Raw genomic sequence first — 20,520 nt, 5'->3', positions numbered from 1 at the left:
TAACACTTTAAAAGTCTTGTTTTTTTTTTAATATTGTTAAGTAAACATAACACGATAGACGTGTGTAAGCTAAAATACTTGTTAACAAATATATTTTCATTAAAAAAATTATTTTTTCAATGATACATAATGTTAAAACTAATTCTAGAATATGTTTTTAAGTATATATTTTTCATTCCCATCTCCCTCAAAATTTAATAGTTTTAATAAAATGGTGGTGTCATAATAGCCTATATTTTCGTAGGATCCTAGAGAATAAGCATGAAAAATTTGTTAGAAGTATATAAAGAACGGACAGACAGGTAGACATTCTATTTTATAAGTTATAAAAAAAAGTCATTTATTTAAAAGTAACAGAGGGAATTTAGTAAATTACAAAAACTGTAAGCAAAAAAAAAGGAGAGAAATACATATATTTATCATATGTATTTTTAAATTTGAATGAAAATTTTATAAGAAAAGAAAGGGAAATTATTATATTCTCGATGGGCTAATTTTATTCATGATATAATACAACAATAGTTTCCGTCTTACAGCTGATAAATCACAATAATGAACAGGTGAGGAAATGCAATATGCAAATGATAAGTATAAAAATAGAGAATTCAAAGGACGTGAAGCATCTTAAAAGATATAATGATTCAAAAGAGGAACAAACTCGATCGTTTTAATCCGAAAACATTTCTTTTCATTGCATTTTAAAAGAAAATTTTATACTTTTTTCTTTTTTCGTTTTAAAATACGAATAAAAAGAAAGACAATTTTTAATTTAATTTTTAATAAATAAATTTGATTATATTTTTTTTAATTAAAGGTAAAGGAAAAAAAAGAATACTTATATTAAAGAACTGAATTAACTATTACAGCTGTTAAGGTAACAATGCGAGCGCACCTTTACATGCCGATTTAATACTATTAGAGAAACAATGCGAATGACCCTTTAAATGCTATTTTAATTCTATCGCGTAATAAAGCGCACATTTACATACTATTACAGTAACAACAACGTCATTCCTTCTTAAAATCTTATCTAATGTTATTAGTATATGAATACAAGTACTTTGCAAATTAAAAAACTGGAAAAAAAATAGAACAAAATTAATCAAATAGAATAGAATTTAATACATTCTTTTCTAACAAATCGTATTATTCAAAGCAGTTTCCTTCAGGGACCTGTAGATAGAAAATAGTCTATATAAGAAAGTAGGCACAAGCTATCAAACTTTGTGATGTATTAAAGCAAACGTCACGTAACTATACCGATGTATTTATTATAGCGAAGGATGTCTTACTCGATTTTTCTGAATATATCAGAGAAGAAATTGATCTATAGACATATTTTTTTTCCATTCAGAAAGAACGAAAATCGAACTGTAGAAGCACTCAAAACTATTCAAAATAAATAGCTAAAAGTCGAATTAAAAATACGTTTTAATTATTAATCGAAGAGAAGAGAAGTTATATTTCAAGTAATATATAATTAAATATCTTTAGTTAAATCTACCGAATCATCTGTGAGTTGTCTTTCATTACCTTAATACAGTGACAATCTAATATAAAGTAATCATATGAAGTTTGATGGAATGTGCAATGTGCGAAATGGAATGTGTTGTTGGCGTGCAACTTTGTGTCAATGAGTTAACGTGACTCACACACAAAAGCTTGTATTGTATCGTCTAGAAAATTACACAGCCAACTACTAATCTAGACAAGAATAAATGAAGTTTATAAACACAATAGAAAAAAAAAAAAGAGTTTAAACAAAGATATTTCGCATATTCTACCGCGTGATGAGGTAAAAAATTCGAGATTATCATGTATAAAAGTGGGTCCACTTATCGATAAACGATAATAAAATATTATAGAAATTGTAATTGTCCATCTGCAAATTTAAACTGATAGAATTTAATTGGTTGTGCAGCGAGTGCATTAAAGTCAAGTGTCATTACAAAATAACGTTAAACTATCGATAATTGGAAGGAACTAAAACGTGAATGTTACATAAATAAAAAAATGATCTAATTCAAAGTATAAAATCCTTTATTTTTTTAAAATAAAGAAATTATATATAAATATTCAGAATATTAAATTGTTTCGAGTTAACTGAACGTCTATGATTACCAATAATTAATTTAATATATCCTCTTATAATGTAGGAATATGTAATTATTAATATTGTATATATCAAGATCTAACTGTTGCATCGGTAACACATTTCAAAACCATTTAGTATATCAATAATATATAAAATATATCAGTATCAATACAATTATTTGGTGTATTTTTATATTGTTTATTGTGTAAACTTATAAATCAATATAAGACAATAGAGATTATTTGTTAGAACAATGTTATGTACTGTATTGAATAATGAAGAGATTGTTCAATAATCTGCATTAATAATTTAAATAATATAATGTTTTAGATCAATAACACGGTGAATAGTTAACGAGAATAATTTATATATTTTTTTAAATATTAAGTATAAACGCTTTTATTGGTTGTTTTTCGATTGGGATGTTGATGGACCATCCCTCATCCCAATCTCATCTCACTACATACATCACTACAGTGTTTGTTGGAGAGAATAATGGAGTGGACCACCCCTAAAACATTAAAATGCATTGTCGTAAGTTTCACCCTTCTATCATTGAGGACACGATATAAAGCAAATTAAAGCGTTTAAAAACGTTATAGTTTATATAAAATGTGTATATATCAAAGTATATTTTAATATTTTACGTTTTCCCCCCCTCTCTCTCTCTCTGTCTCTCTCTACAGAAAACTTTTATCATTAAAAATGTTTGAATTTTTATTTCGATAATCAACACTCATTATTGATTAACCGATACATTTCAATTCTTCTTTTGTTTCGTTGTATTTCTTTCTTAAAAGAAAATATTTCCATCGTTTTATATTATGGGAATTTCATGAAAGATATTCGATTATTTCAATATTGAAAAATCCTTCCAATATTTCTTGTTTTTCTCCATTGTTTCCTTCAATTATTCTAACTTCAAATATTCCATTATTTAAAATATAAGACAAAGAGTTGTTTTAATATTTAAACACACATACACAATTCCGTCTATTTTTTTTTCTTTATTTATAAAAATTAAAATTAAATTTCTTCAATTTTACGTTAAAATCGATGGTTAAATATTCAAAATGTAGTGTTAACAATGATTAGATACTTTAAAACGTGATTTTAATTGAAGATATCCTTTAGAATCATTGCACTTTATCTTGCTGACACGAGTCTTTAATGGTGGCAAAGAACTTTGTCAGCGTCAAGATGTTTTCTAATTTAACATCTTCAAACCTTCGAATTAATGGGGTTCTCTGACATTACAGATGATCAAACTGATCTCGTAAGGTCTGTACGTCGTTTCTCCTTCCGAAACACCAGAATTGACAGTGATTTTCAGTGATTAAAGACGATAAATCATCTGTTTCAATATTAGATTAATATATATATATATATATATTTTAATCTAAATACGTTAAAGTTTTTCATTGTTTCTATATTAATATTCCAATGTTAAATTAGGCATTCTGACAGAATCATTTGGCACAAAATCAAGATAAGACGAGCAAAAATATTGCTAAAAATTTGAGCGGTTTTCTGACATTGTTCTATTTTTGGATGTATTTAAAATGTTTAAAGATATCTTCAAAAATAACTTAACTTGTAATATGCTACTCTCTATGCTATGGATGTTGAACTCTAATGCTAATTTAACCTGTAGATTCTTGTTAAAAAAGATTTTGAACTTTTTCTTTTGTAGTAATTCAGTTATTTATGACAAGTCTTCTAGCTATACTCGGATCTTTAACCTTCATAATCTCATCTCGTTTTTTGGCAGTAAAGTGCGAATACCTGCATCCCGCCGAGTTAAAAAGAAAGAAAATCAACTAATTTTGCCATTTTTACATCTTATTTCTGTAAAATATATTAAAGATAAACATTAAAACGTGTTTAAAAGACGTATATCAACGTCATTTATAATTCTTAAAATATTTAAAAAAAAAATTCTGAAGTGATTTATAAGCGTTTTCATTCTTAGAATATCTAACACATGTTTTTTTTTTTAATTTATTATTTTTACACTAAACTAAATTCTCGGTAGTACCTAATTTTGAAACGTGTTTAAAGGTAATTTGTGAGTTTACAATTTATACTTTTTTTTGTATTCTAGTTAAAGTACTCATAAAATGTAAGAAATAAAATAAAAGAATTATGCAATGAAACAACTAATTACAAATTTTTGACGCTGTTTAAAGGAGGGAAATAGAGGGGAGAAAAAATATCCTCTATTTAATTACCTGTTTAATAACGCGGCGATGTTAAAATAAGTTATAAAATATTTTGTTAATTAAAAAAAAAAACACTGACAGAAAGTCGTATTTTAAGATTGTAATCGGAAAAATTAACTTGGTAGCTTCTTAGTTGCAATTTTTCAACCATTTATCGTTGCATTTTAGATTTTTAAAACGTCGTAAAGGAATTTTCTACTGTAATATTTTCAGATAATTATCAACGTTACGTGCTGAATACAAGAGAGATTTTCTTGAAAAACATTCTGAATTTTTTTTTTACCGAAAAATCCTCCAAAAATAAAATAAATTATATCAAACTGTCATCCTCTTATATAAATCAAGAAATATATGTCACTTTATGAAAGATTTCATCTATATAAATCCAAATCTATTTAATAACGAAAAAAAAAAAAGTAAATTTCTTTTGAAATTAAATCCATGTATTGATTCCANGGTTAATAGCGATATACTAATATACTAATTACATGGGATATAATAATATACTACACTAATAATGGATTTTTTTATATTTTTCGGTTATCCGACTTTTCAATTATCCGACCAATCCCAGTCCCCAATTGAGTCGGATAATCGAGGCTCTACTGTATTCATATTCGTAAAAGAATCACTAATAAAAATATTTCTTCTTTTTTTTTTTTTTTTAAAAAGATCGAAGGTCACTCGTACACGTTCTAATACTTTTAAAGATAAATAAATTAACCAGAAAAGATTTAGCAGTACATTTGCATAGGAACTACAGAACTGGGTTAACACGTTCTACACTTAATCAATTAATCTAGCGAAACTCTAACCAATTTTACGGGTATTAACACCTTAGAGGTACAACTATTGTTCATTTATATCCAACAGTATTAGCAATCAACTTACTTATTTTCTAGATATTGAAGCTACATCACTAATACCCATTTAATGTCGAAGGAATTTTTTCATCCGTAAACTATTGTTCTTTATTTCCTTTCCAGTTATTTTTCACATTTAAAAAAAAAATTCTGAAGTGATTTATAAGCGTTTTCATTCTTAGAATATCTAACACATGTTTTTTTTTTTAATTTATTATTTTTACACTAAACTAAATTCTCGGTAGTACCTAATTTTGAAACGTGTTTAAAGGTAATTTGTGAGTTTACAATTTATACTTTTTTTTTTGTATTCTAGTTAAAGTACTCATAAAATGTAAGAAATAAAATAAAAGAATTATGCAATGAAACAACTAATTACAAATTTTTGACGCTGTTTAAAGGAGGGAAATAGAGGGGAGAAAAAATATCCTCTATTTAATTACCTGTTTAATAACGCGGCGATGTTAAAATAAGTTATAAAATATTTTGTTAATTAAAAAAAAAACACTGACAGAAAGTCGTATTTTAAGATTGTAATCGGAAAAATTAACTTGGTAGCTTCTTAGTTGCAAGTTTTCAACCATTTATCGTTGCATTTTAGATTTTTAAAACGTCGTAAAGGAATTTTCTACTGTAATATTTTCAGATAATTATCAACGTTACGTGCTGAATACAAGAGAGATTTTCTTGAAAAACATTCTGAATTTTTTTTTTACCGAAAAATCCTCCAAAAATAAAATAAATTATATCAAACTGTCATCCTCTTATATAAATCAAGAAATATATGTCACTTTATGAAAGATTTCATCTATATAAATCCAAATCTATTTAATAACGAAAAAAAAAAAAGTAAATTTCTTTTGAAATTAAATCCATGTATTGATTCCAAAATGTCCCATTGTTATTAATATGTAGTCGTCTATTTATAGAATCGTCTTCTACTTCGATAGAATTTCCAGAGTTTCAAGTAAAACGAGTAAGAAGGATAAAATATCATCAGTCGAACAATAACCCTTCGATAAAATAGATAGTCGTTTAGAATGTGTTTCTGACATTAACTATTGTCGCTATGGATGGGGTCGTGTAACCATGGTAACTAGAGAGATACATAAACACGTGACTGGATTGAGAGAAGAAATAAATACTGCCAACATTTTTCAATATCTATATTTAGTCGGTATTTTCATTCAGGTTGAGTATCTGGCCTTTGAAACTCCGATGTATCAAAGCTCTTTTTAGTAAAATTTGAGTGTTTCTATCTTTCTGTCATATTCTTCTATAAAATATTTGCACTTTTTGAGACGTATGTCAGCACAATTTCTTTAAATCTTCTTGATTTAGTTTTTTAAGTACACTCTAAAAGCTCTTCATCTCTTGTTGAAAGGAGGTTCATGACCTTTTTCTTACTATGCAATCAACCGGGAAGAGTCGAAGATGAAATTGCAGAATCAAGACTCGATGATAAATATGAAGTGGAATAAATTATTCTTCACTCTAATTAATTCTTTTATGAATGGATAAATTTCTTTAAGAGTTACAAAAGAATTTTAATTTGCTACAGAACTGAAAGTAAATTAGTTAGAAAAAAAAAGTTTTTAGTGCAATAAATTAAAGAAAAATAGTATAATTTTCACATTTAACATTCTTTTTATGTAAGAAAATCTTCCAATATTCTTGACTTCTTCATCATTTTTTTTTTCTTTTTTGCAGGACCTCAAGCCTTAAAATCATGTTTCTTTCAGATGTATCTTTACGATAATGGTGCGTGTATTTTTTTTATTTTATTTAATCCTGAAAAAATATTTTGTTTATAATAATTCTATTTTTATTCATCTTTAAAACAAAATGGTCGCATCTAAGTTGCAAGGTCATTTTTTATATTCTTCAATTTTTACTTTAAAGTATTCATAATCGCATTTGTATATTTACATATATTAAAGTGAATTCATGTTTTTTTTGACTCTATGAAAATTTTATTATTTGTTTTACTTACATTTTAAACTATATAAACTCTAAATTTATAAGAATCTGAATAAATTTTTTACAATTTCAGTGTCATATTATATAAAACATAGAATATATATATATATACATATATAAAACATGGAAATTTCGAAACTCATCCTTTATTTTATTTTTTCCTTCTTGTGACATCTTTCTCTTCACTCAGAACGAGCTGATAATATAAACAAACATCAAAACTAGGCTGAAAATACGGCATGGCATATGAAACATGATTATTTAGACGAGTTTAAATATTCTTTTCCTGTTTAGATGTAGAGAATTTAGATGTAGGTTAAATGTCACACTGTTTTAGATACTGTATATTATACCGAAAATCATGTATTTTATCTTGATTTATATGCCTGGTTTATTGAAAATANAGAGCACAAACATTGTTTTTTTTTCCTTTTATTGATCGCATATCGTGTCAAACTATAATACGATCTGCTGAAAGTACCTATCACGTGATGGTACAAATACTTTCTAGTCACGTGATAGTTTCATCTCGTTCAAAAATTTTATATATGAAAAATTTGACACGAGAAGGGACATTTATATGTCTATATATTAAATTTAAACGAAGCTTTTTAACTTACTTGGTATACGATTTATAGCGCGAAGTGGACGTAAAACCCTGATTGTCCTGATGGCAGATAAATTTATATTCCCAACATCTAGACAATATTCCAAAGACCTTTAAAAAAAACAGTTTAAAATTTAAGTTTTATCATAAGATAACAGAAAGGAGATATGTTTATATAGCTAGAAAGGGGGAGGGGAAGAATCAAGTAGATGATTAAAGCTTAGTGTTTACATATACTTGACTATATAACTTACCCTGCTATAACAATAAAAAGATCCAACCTGTTCCAGGTTTCGGCCAAGTAAGCTCCTTTGCCAAGTATTCCCATGGCAATCATTTTGATGATCATCTCGATGGCAAAAAAAGCAAAGATGAAATCGTCAAACACCTGCAACGTTTTGCATCGATTGGTTTCACACAGTTCATCAGCACAAGGTTGGTACATACCAAGAGTAACGCAGTTCAATAAAATAACCATCATACTCATCCTTTCAAACCATTTATGGTTGGAGTTAAGGAAATTATCACTTAATAATACTAATATAATAATAATAATAATTCATCATCTCAAGTAGGATTTTTATTTATTCCATCTCTATATTTCTCAACGGTCAACTAACTGTTGAAGAATTTATTAATAGTTCTCAAATGAATTTTACTAGAATATAGGCCCTATATATTCTTAAATATAAATTAAGGTACTTTTAATCGCTTTCTACCTTTAAAAAAAAAATACGAAGAATAAACGAGATTCTCTCTTCTTCATAATTAGTAATTTGAATCTGGAAGGTTTCTTAATGAAGAATGTAATTAAGAAAAAGCTCATATTCTCTTTAATTATATTGAAATATACTGTTCGTACTTACACAATAGTTTTAAAGATCTATAGTATAACTAATTTTATTAGTCATAAATAGAACAAATTGAAAGATGGAGTTTATGTCTGATTTGATATAGTACTTCGTCATACTCAATAGGTGATTTCAACCTAATTAAGTAGCTGGAAAATTTCGCAATAAACTGCTTGTTAAACATTAATTAGTCAGAATTGTAGGATTAAGTTTTGATCTCGAACGATAGGGCTTTCTACTATTATGCTTTATTGTAAACTGTAATTGGCTAAGTGAAACTCATTCTTGTACGAGTAATTATTACAAAACCCCTTTAAGCTGTAAACGATATATAGAATTTTACTCCTTAAAGACGTTTTCGACTTAACTTTTTTTTTTTTTTTTTTTTTTGAAGACGGGATAGAACATAAAATTCTTATTTTGTGTGTGTGATATTTTTAGGACGTTTAAGTTCGAAAATTGGAACCATCTGGATAGGAAAGAAAAGCAGATAAACATATATAATACCATCTGGTATAAGAACAAAGAGATTCTCTATAGAACTTTATAATCGTCAAGATTTTTTTATATATACGAGTAAGAAATAATGGCTACAAAAATCCTTTCTTGTATGGATTTGAAGGTTGTTAAAGCTATCCTGTATTGTTTAGTTTGACTTATTAAGTTTATTGTGTCAAAATAAGGTAATTTTTTTTTTTTTAAATATAGATTCGAAAATAGGATAAATGTCTAAGATTCAACTACTTTAACGAATGGCTACAGTCGTGCACAAAGCTCTCAATCAATGATGCTTCCTCTACCTGACCAAGTTGTTATGGTGATGCGGTGGAACAAGGTGAACGAACGACGAGAACAAAACAGACTGATTTTAATATCTTAACTTTTATCTACTTTAATTCGAGAGTTTAATTACAGTAAATAAAATTTCTCTCTCTTAATTATTTTTTTTCGAATACAATTTTATACACAGTAAAACTTTAATTAGAAATTATCAAAAGAAGTAGTCTAAGCTTTTATTTATTTTAAGAAAACGTACAGTACTTTATATAAATTATTATTCTTTTTTGCAGGACCTCAAGCCTTAAAATCATGTTTCTTTCAGATGTATCTTTACGATAATGGTGCGTGTATTTCAAATTATTAGTTAGTACATGAAGTTATTAAGCATAATATATTTTACAATAGTGCAATATGAATTCTAATGATCATTAATTGCCTATTTAATTTATTACTATCGACGAATATTTAAGTATTTTTTTAAATCATTTATATTATAATCTCCTTTAAATATTAATCGTATAAAAAAATTATTAGACGTGACCGCAATCTACATACACGAAACCTTTGTTATTTTTTTTTTCCTATAAAAATGCATGTGTGTCTATGCAGAATTTGCACTTTTTAGTTTCTTTCTCTTTTATTTATGTTATATATTATTTAATACGTTGTTTTACATACTTTAAAAGAGCACAAACATTGTTTTTTTTTCCTTTTATTGATCGCATATCGTGTCAAACTATAATACGATCTGCTGAAAGTACCTATCACGTGATGGTACAAATACTTTCTAGTCACGTGATAGTTTCATCTCGTTCAAAAATTTTATATATGAAAAATTTGACACGAGAAGGGACATTTATATGTCTATATATTAAATTTAAACGAAGCTTTTTAACTTACTTGGTATACGATTTATAGCGCGAAGTGGACGTAAAACCCTGATTGTCCTGATGGCAGATAAATTTATATTCCCAACATCTAGACAATATTCCAAAGACCTTTAAAAAAAACAGTTTAAAATTTAAGTTTTATCATAAGATAACAGAAAGGAGATATGTTTATATAGCTAGAAAGGGGGAGGGGAAGAATCAAGTAGATGATTAAAGCTTAGTGTTTACATATACTTGACTATATAACTTACCCTGCTATAACAATAAAAAGATCCAACCTGTTCCAGGTTTCGGCCAAGTAAGCTCCTTTGCCAAGTATTCCCATGGCAATCATTTTGATGATCATCTCGATGGCAAAAAAAGCAAAGATGAAATCGTCAAACACCTGCAANATAATAAATTTTAAGTAATACAGTACTAAATTCTAAGTTTAAAATATTTCCATTATTTTATTACACTTTCCTCTAATTAAAGAAAATCATTATTATATAACTAACATAATATAATAATTTTCCTTTTAAAATTGATGCCTAATGAGACCATTTATTATATATAATTAGATTTAAAAAAGGTTTTAAGTAGGACTATATATATATATATATATATAAAATTCTTTTCTATAAGATCTGATACACTGATCTGGATCTCATCTTTATATCTATAAGCATTGGTGGAGTTAGAAGATAACACATAAAAGTCTACCCGGCCATTAAATAAATTCTTGGCCGAATTATAGCATTGATATTGTGGAGGATATTAATGTGTCTCTAGTTTCTAGATAAGTTTACTTCTAAAACTGTTTTTTTAAAGTTAAATTAATATGTAAAGAACTTTACTAGAAAAAGAACCAGTTGAAATAACTTGTATAAAATGAGAAATAAAAGATTTTTTATAAGGACGTACTCAGCAGGTTCTCATTGCAAACGTCAAAATCATAAGATTTTCCGCTTACTTTAGATGACATTAATGTCCTTGTTGCTTCTGAAATATCAGAATTTAGCTGATTTAGAATTGACAGTTTTTTTTTTTTTTAACATTTAACTTAGAATATCTGTTATCTCTTATATAAGTAAAGCGAGATCTTCTTCCACTATAAATCTTCGAAATATCACATTTATCTGCTGAAACCAGAACAATTCACTCCAAGCTATCAGGCTTTCTGCTATTGGATTTAACAAGGCAAAAGCCTTTTCATAATTCTCCACTTTAATTCTTTTTGTAAAGTAATGTCTGAAAGATAATCTATAAATTCTGTATCCTATTGTTACCTTATTGTAATACAGACAAGAGGTAAAATCAGCTTAAAAGTCTTTTTTTTCCACCCCTTCTTCTTTTGAAAATTTAAATTTATATTTATAGAATAATTTTTATTTTAATTATCTTTTATTTTATTTTTTTAAATAAGGCCTTTTATTATCTCTTCAAAAAAATTCTAATACTTTTACTGTTTACAATAACAAATGTAAAAACTTAAAAAAACAAATACATAGTATTATAGAGTGAGTAAACTATAATTCTAAGTTAACGTAAACATTAATAATTCGGCCATATTAGCGAGAATGCCGGATTACTGAGTGTATTTAAGTCTAAATTAAATGAATAACACGATCTGTCTCTTTTCAATTATACTTAAAACAATTAAAACCATGTATTTTTTCTAATAATTCACGACATAATCGATAGTTTATAAATAGACTAGATTATATCTAAATTAAGTAACTTAATAAAGTAAACTTTTAGTATATTCCTAAGAGCATTTCTATAAATCATTAAAAAAATAAATAAATAAAATAATAAAAAAAAACGAATTTTATTGATTTTAAAATCGAAATTTTCCTATCTCTAAAAGTATTATCGATATTACAAATCTCAGAATGATTGATTACGAAGTCGAAATCTGGATATTCGAGTTGATTCACGCAAAACTAAGATTGAATATGAAAATATTTAAGATCTGACATAAAATCATGAAATTCTACTCAATCTTCGATATACATTTTTTAAAAAAAATCGACACTTTCAGAAGACATCTCAATAAAAATTTAAGAAGAAAAAAATACATTAATTTGAAACAGTATTGAATTTTCTAATGGATTTCTTTAAAAAAAAAAATCTTTTCTAGAGAGAATCTTTAGAGTCTTTTTAGTGATAGAGTATGAATAATGGTCAAATATCATTATGAATATGTTGGATAACGAATCAAGTCATTTTATTCCTATTTTCTTTTGATACCAGACAGTGATTGGTGATAAATTATTAATCATGACAAGAAGAAGTCATTACAAAATTTAATAATTACTCATTTTTGAGTTAAGTCTCTATTGAATAAAGCATTTAAAATATTAATCTAGTTAGTAGATTTTACGGTAATGTCATCTAATTACTTCGTGACATCTCTTAAGAGTTTTACGAAAGAGACTTGCATATGAATGGATTCTGATGTCATGAAAGAACGTGTAATTGCAAATTCTTCTCTAATAATTTATACGAAATTTAAGATATTAGTAAACATGATTATTATTATTATTATTTTTTAATCTAAAAAAAGATAAGACGGTAGAGAAATTGATGTATCAATCCCATCCCCTTTATGAAAAAGCACGTTGTATTTAAAAACGAAAGTTGACATCTTGTTAATGCAAAACTATTAATTAATGCTCAATCTGTTTAATTTCACACGCATTAAATATCAGAGAACGATACAAACTTTATATTACTTCATTTAATTTTCGTCATGCACTAGACTAATCACGAAACAGTATGAATAATATTTGATATCATAACATAAGGAGAATTACATTTGCATTTTATTATTTACTTTCTATAAACTTTTCTCTTCTTTAATACTTTCTATTTAGAACATTAAAGTAAAAAAAAAAGTATTATTGTCTCTTAGTCTTTTATTAGAAAATTCTAAAATTATTACTGTATTAACATTCTCCGAATCCGTTCTATTTTTATAGAAGCGTTAGGGTGATATAAACTTTATTTTTGTTAAGGATTGCAACTAAATCTCTTTAAAGCTTCTGCACTCCATTCTACAATAAGTAATCTAGTCCTTGATTTGCTTTTCCAATTCGTCTCTTCACAGTTCAATACCATTCAATTCGTACAGACAACCAACCGTTTCTTTACAATGGCCAATATTTCTGTTTAATTTGACATTAAAAACAAGAGATATCCTTACTAAACAACTCACCAAACTTATCAGAAATATCTTATTTCGTCTCGAACTACAAGTAAATTTTTCTCCTTTAAATTCTCTTTATAATAGAAGTATAATAATTTCAAATACTCCTATTTTCTTTCGTAACATGAAAAAAAAAAAATTCGAATTTATTGATAAATTCTGCACTTGAGGGAGAAACAATTCTCGTTTTTTCAACATAAATAAAACTCTATTTTAAGATTTGAATTTTAAGCAATATTTGCTTCTTTTGTATTGCAAATTGTCTCCAATTTCAAGAGAAAAAAAGGGAGTGATTATTAACAATTGAACTCGCTAAACACCAAGCATCGATTTTCTCCATAAAATTTATAACTTAAAGTAGCATATATATATATATATATATTTAAAAAAAAGGGTGATTTGCAATGAAAATGGCAATACAGTAGTCTGAAATTAGCCATGCAGAAAGTCGAAGTTACCAATTTCCATGCCTGTGGGAATTTTAAATTATGTAGAGTTTTAAGGTCAATGAGTAGTTCCTTCATTTACAAGTGCATATAAAAATTTACTCATCAATGGATCTGATTACAAGTCTATTGTTTTCATTATAAATCCATTTTTTATTTTTTAGTAAGAAAAAACAATCTTAAAACAGAATATTTCAACGTGGATTTCATGACTTAATTCTCTTAGAAAGTGGATTTTAAAAGGCTTATTTCTTAAATGATTACCAGTAAACAATGGAGAAAATATTTTGTTGTCAAGTTTGAGAGTTGGTTAAATGCAACTCGTTAATTAATGAAAACAATTAGATTAAGTAACAGACTTAACTGAAAGACAATTAAAGAACAAATAAATTAGCAAAGGAAGAAGAATAATAACACATATATATATAAGTTATTTATATATTGATTAAAATAAACCTTAAATAATTAAATAAAGAAATAATATAAGTGTGGGATAATATAATATACAACGTCCCAACAGATCTAATAAACTTCGATTTTTGAATAAAGATGAACAATGTATACAATATATCTTTAAAAAAAATACAAGAAAATATATTAATAGAGAAGAACATTATATAAAATAATAATAAATGCTAATTTTTAAAAAAATTTATTTTATTAATTAATTGTTATAATTTTATTTATTAAGTTTTATAATAAAAGATAAGCTTATCATTACTATAAAGTGTTTGAATTAGTAATAATTTACTATCTTCTCGCCATGTGTTTATGTAAGAATTGATTAAAATATCGCCTACATGCATTTGATTAATTGTTTTTTTTTAATTTTAAATCTATTCAAAAGTAATTTATATTTTGTTTCCTGTTTAAAACATAGATTTAACTATTCAGCCTTTCAGTTTTAATTTTACAGAAACGAAACTATTAAACAATTAATCAAATTCATTTATGATATATTTTAATCAGTTCTTAGGTAAACAGGTCGCTAGAAAGATTACTAATTCAAATATTTTATAGTAAAAGATAAAAGCTTATCTTTATTTTTTTTGCATTTTGCACAACGAAGCCAATGCTTTTGCTTTGGCTTCGTTCATTATTCGTTTCGTTACAGCACTTTTTCCCCTTATATAATTTCAAATTTATATTCATAATAACAATATAGATATACTACGTAACACGTGGTAAATACACAAAAAAAAAACCCATAAATTTCCCTTAAATTCTAGAGATTTTGGGGGTAGATTTAAAACTACCATTTAGCAATACAAAAGAAAAATGTTACTATATTCTGTATATTCTTTTTTAGTCTACTGTATTGTGTGTATTCTATAATTGATTATATAATTCTTTAATATTGTTTAAGAAGGAAAAAGTATTTTAAAATGGAGAGAAAAAAAACTGCTTCGCTTCTTTATTTCATTAATTATTAATAATAATAAAAAATTTCCATTTTTTATTTTATAATTATTTTAAGAAAAATTTTTTTATTTATTAAATTTTTTAACTTAAGTAACAAGCTACATAAAAACGAAGGAAATTATAAAGGACATTCTCTATAGAACTTTATAATCGTCAAGATTTTTTTATATATACGAGTAAGAAATAATGGCTACAAAAATCCTTTCTTGTATGGATTTGAAGGTTGTTAAAGCTATCCTGTATTGTTTAGTTTGACTTATTAAGTTTATTGTGTCAAAATAAGGTAATTTTTTTTTTTTTAAATATAGATTCGAAAATAGGATAAATGTCTAAGATTCAACTACTTTAACGAATGGCTACAGTCGTGCACAAAGCTCTCAATCAATGATGCTTCCTCTACCTGACCAAGTTGTTATGGTGATGCGGTGGAACAAGGTGAACGAACGACGAGAACAAAACAGACTGATTTTAATATCTTAACTTTTATCTACTTTAATTCGAGAGTTTAATTACAGTAAATAAAATTTCTCTCTCTTAATTATTTTTTTTCGAATACAATTTTATACACAGTAAAACTTTAATTAGAAATTATCAAAAGAAGTAGTCTAAGCTTTTATTTATTTTAAGAAAACGTACAGTACTTTATATAAATTATTATTCTTTCTCATTATTTAAATTTTAATTTNAATTTTTTAACTTAAGTAACAAGCTACATAAAAACGAAGGAAATTATAAAGGACAAGGCCGTTTATTCATCCCCTTTTTTTTAAATTTAAAATTAGGTCATGGTACATTTAAAAAGTAATTTACTAATAAAAAATACGGAATTTACAATTCATTTTTTAAATATAAATAATAATAATAATGTAAATAAGAATTTAATATAATAAATAAACAACTGGTTTCAGATACTTCAAATATACGAGTAATTTCTTGTATAAAGGTAATGAATTAATTAAATTATTTTGTTTTGATTCATCTTCTACTGTAATTTAGTTTTGGAAATGATATGATAAGATGTTATTCTTAATTAAAATATTTTTGATGCTCATTTATTGTTAATTAAAACAGCCATATGACTTTAACATGTGTGATATATAAGGAGAGAGAGAGAGGCCAGATCTTTCGGTTTTGTTTGAGATTTCCTGCTTTGTCCAGGACAGGAAATCCTCTCCTGTCAACATGACATGTCACGATGCGCTGTTAGATTGATTTAGAAGCTGTATTCCGTAGCTTATAGCTATTCCTAATTATAAGGATTCCTTATTGATGATTCTTATTGACATCGGATGCAACGTAGATTAAATAATACCAGATGAAGAGAAGAAATTGTTTAATTTTCTCTCTCTCTCTCTCTCTCTCTCTTTGTGTTTCATTTTACCGACAGAACTTACAATGTAAAGAGAATTTGGAAAAGTATTTTTGTGGCCTCACAAATTTTCATACCAGATAACCCCATCTAAAGAATTACTAGGTTATTTTTATCTAAGATGAGGAGAGATTTCTATAGTCGAAGTACAGTAACATCAGTTTAAGATTTATCTTACTGAAATAGATCAACCTAGACATAAAAATGTAAATGAATAGTAAAAGACTAAGTTATTTACAGTGAGAATAGAATATAATTTGTTTTCTTTTCTTAGTTTCTAACTTTAAAAAATGCCAAGATAAATTTCTTTTTTCTTTTTATGTAGAAAGTTCTATAAAAATACTTCCTTTCTTCGCGCAAATACTGCAGAAAAATTCTTATTCTTATAATCTTTACTGGACTTTACAGCTTCATAAATCTGTTCAAAATTCTAGTAATACTCTAGATGAATGATTTTTTTTGTTGTTATATTAAATATTGTAATGAAAATCAATACGAAGATAAAAAAGAAAAAGTTTTTATATTGTGATTAACGTATTATATATTGGCATAATTTTAAAGTGTTTTTATAAGCAATTTTTACATTATTATGCTGTCATTTTATATTTATTATCACAGTTATTCTGACAAAATTTAAATATAATTGATTTAGATATAATGCGAATAAACTTTCGAATACTTCAAGATAAATGAATTATTGTGTGCTTTCAGAGATAATAATACGTTATTTTAAAGCCGTATTCAATTGTTTAATTTACTTTTTTTTCGTACAGGTGAATACGTATATTAATATATAAATTATTCTATATATTTTACATACTTTTTTGATATACGAGAATTTGATAGAAGTTCAGGAAAACCTTAGATACGTCTTTGCTTTTGTAACTGGCTGAATGTGTTCTTCCAATAAGTCTAATGTTTGTAGACTGGTATAGTGTTCTGGAGATAAAACCAGTAGCAATAAGGATTATTGACATTATAACACACTCATATTTCCTTTACTGTATTTTTATTTCTATGAATAACCTTACAAACTCTTCGAATTTTATTGATGAATTCCTAAGTGTTATCAACTACAAGAATTACATCTAGCCTATTATGATAAATTATTATTTTTTTTTATGTGTGTTAAGTTAATCCCAAAGGGTATTTTATAGTACGTTCTGTTGATGAATTTTGTAGGATATTCTAATAATTTATGGATATGTTGTTCTTTCGGTGTTTAATATTTTATAAATGATTTTGCACGCTTGATTATGTTTTCGTTTTGTAATCGACTGAAAATATTCTGCTTAATTTTTATAAAGAAGAAAATTTATAACTCGTTGTAAAATCTTTCTCTTTTACTTTAAGGAAATCTTTGTGTGTATCGTTAACTAGCCATTATGTTCATTAAAATGTGTTACGTATAATTTTTATTTATTGCAATCATAAATCCTTCTCTACTAAGGTATTACTATTATCCAAGAACACGGATGTTCTCCAGTTATCTTCTATCTGTTCAACTTCACAGCATCATTTCTATTAAATTTCTACTATATAAAACTTCCTCATTTAATCTGTTTATGGCTATAGTTTAAAATTATACATTATAATTCAAATCATCATTGATTTAACTATAAAACTTCGGTTTTTTTTTTTTTGTTTTTCATTCGTAGAAGTTGAATTGTTTACTTCTAAATATCACACACAAAATTTAATTGTTGTTACGAGTAATTTCTTGTATAAAGGTAATGAATTAATTAAATTATTTCGTTTTGATTCATCTTCTACTGTAATTTAGTTTTGGAAATGATATGATAAGATGTTATTCTTAATTAAAATATTTTTGATGCTCATTTATTGTTAATTAAAACAGCCATATGACTTTAACATGTGTGATATATAAGGAGAGAGAGAGAGGCCAGATCTTTCGGTTTTGTTTGAGATTTCCTGCTTTGTCCAGGACAGGAAATCCTCTCCTGTCAACATGACATGTCACGATGCGCTGTTAGATTGATTTAGAAGCTGTATTCCGTAGCTTATAGCTATTCCTAATTATAAGGATTCCTTATTGATGATTCTTATTGACATCGGATGCAACGTAGATTAAATAATACCAGATGAAGAGAAGAAATTGTTTAATTTTCTCTCTCTCTCTCTCTCTCTCTCTTTGTGTTTCATTTTACCGACAGAACTTACAATGTAAAGAGAATTTGGAAAAGTATTTTTGTGGCCTCACAAATTTTCATACCAGATAACCCCATCTAAAGAATTACTAGGTTATTTTTATCTAAGATGAGGAGAGATTTCTATAGTCGAAGTACAGTAACATCAGTTTAAGATTTATCTTACTGAAATAGATCAACCTAGACATAAAAATGTAAATGAATAGTAAAAGACTAAGTTATTTACAGTGAGAATAGAATATAATTTGTTTTCTTTTCTTAGTTTCTAACTTTAAAAAATGCCAAGATAAATTTCTTTTTTCTTTTTATGTAGAAAGTTCTATAAAAATACTTCCTTTCTTCGCGCAAATACTGCAGAAAAATTCTTATTCTTATAATCTTTACTGGACTTTACAGCTTCATAAATCTGTTCAAAATTCTAGTAATACTCTAGATGAATGATTTTTTTTGTTGTTATATTAAATGTTGTAATGAAAATCAATACGAAGATAAAAAAGAAAAAGTTTTTATATTGTGATTAACGTATTATATATTGGCATAATTTTAAAGTGTTTTTATAAGCAATTTTTACATTATTATGCTGTCATTTTATATTTATTATCACAGTTATTCTGACAAAATTTAAATATAATTGATTTAGATATAATGCGAATAAACTTTCGAATACTTCAAGATAAATGAATTATTGTGTGCTTTCAGAGATAATAATACGTTATTTTAAAGCCGTATTCAATTGTTTAATTTACTTTTTTTTCGTACAGGTGAATACGTATATTAATATATAAATTATTCTATATATTTTACATACTTTTTTGATATACGAGAATTTGATAGAAGTTCAGGAAAACCTTAGATACGTCTTTGCTTTTGTAACTGGCTGAATGTGTTCTTCCAATAAGTCTAATGTTTGTAGACTGGTATAGTGTTCTGGAGATAAAACCAGTAGCAATAAGGATTATTGACATTATAACACACTCATATTTCCTTTACTGTATTTTTATTTCTATGAATAACCTTACAAACTCTTCGAATTTTATTGATGAATTCCTAAGTGTTATCAACTACAAGAATTACATCTAGCCTATTATGATAAATTATTATTTTTTTTTTATGTGTGTTAAGTTAATCCCAAAGGGTATTTTATAGTACGTTCTGTTGATGAATTTTGTAGGATATTCTAATAATTTATGGATATGTTGTTCTTTCGGTGTTTAATATTTTATAAATGATTTTGCACGCTTGATTATGTTTTCGTTTTGTAATCGACTGAAAATATTCTGCTTAATTTTTATAAAGAAGAAAATTTATAACTCGTTGTAAAATCTTTCTCTTTTACTTTAAGGAAATCTTTGTGTGTATCGTTAACTAGCCATTATGTTCATTAAAATGTGTTACGTATAATTTTTATTTATTGCAATCATAAATCCTTCTCTACTAAGGTATTACTATTATCCAAGAACACGGATGTTCTCCAGTTATCTTCTATCTGTTCAACTTCACAGCATCATTTCTATTAAATTTCTACTATATAAAACTTCCTCATTTAATCTGTTTATGGCTATAGTTTAAAATTATACATTATAATTCAAATCATCATTGATTTAACTATAAAACTTCGGTTTTTTTTTTTTTTTTTT

General features: G+C 26.0%; 1 protein-coding gene across 1 annotated transcript in view; it reads right to left on the bottom strand.

Moving 5' to 3' along the window:
• Nucleotides 1-7,757: 7,757 nt before the first annotated feature.
• LOC111623099 (voltage-dependent T-type calcium channel subunit alpha-1I-like) overlaps nucleotides 7,758-20,520 on the bottom strand; it is a 25,962-nt gene continuing 13,199 nt past the window's right edge. The window contains exons 2-3 of the mRNA XM_023365580.1: nucleotides 8,022-8,267; nucleotides 7,758-7,878 (exon numbers count right to left, since the gene is read on the bottom strand). Of these exons, the coding sequence (XP_023221348.1) occupies nucleotides 7,758-7,878; nucleotides 8,022-8,267 (367 nt within the window). The remainder of the gene's footprint in view (nucleotides 7,879-8,021; nucleotides 8,268-20,520) is intronic.

The sequence above is a fragment of the Centruroides sculpturatus genome, unplaced genomic scaffold (genome assembly GCF_000671375.1).
Source record: "Centruroides sculpturatus isolate CEXI.00-Female unplaced genomic scaffold, Cexi_2.0 scaffold346, whole genome shotgun sequence".
Lineage (NCBI taxonomy): Eukaryota > Metazoa > Arthropoda > Arachnida > Scorpiones > Buthidae > Centruroides > Centruroides sculpturatus.
The sequence above is the reverse complement of the archived record's forward strand: the minus strand, read 5'-3'. Positions and strand labels throughout refer to the sequence as shown.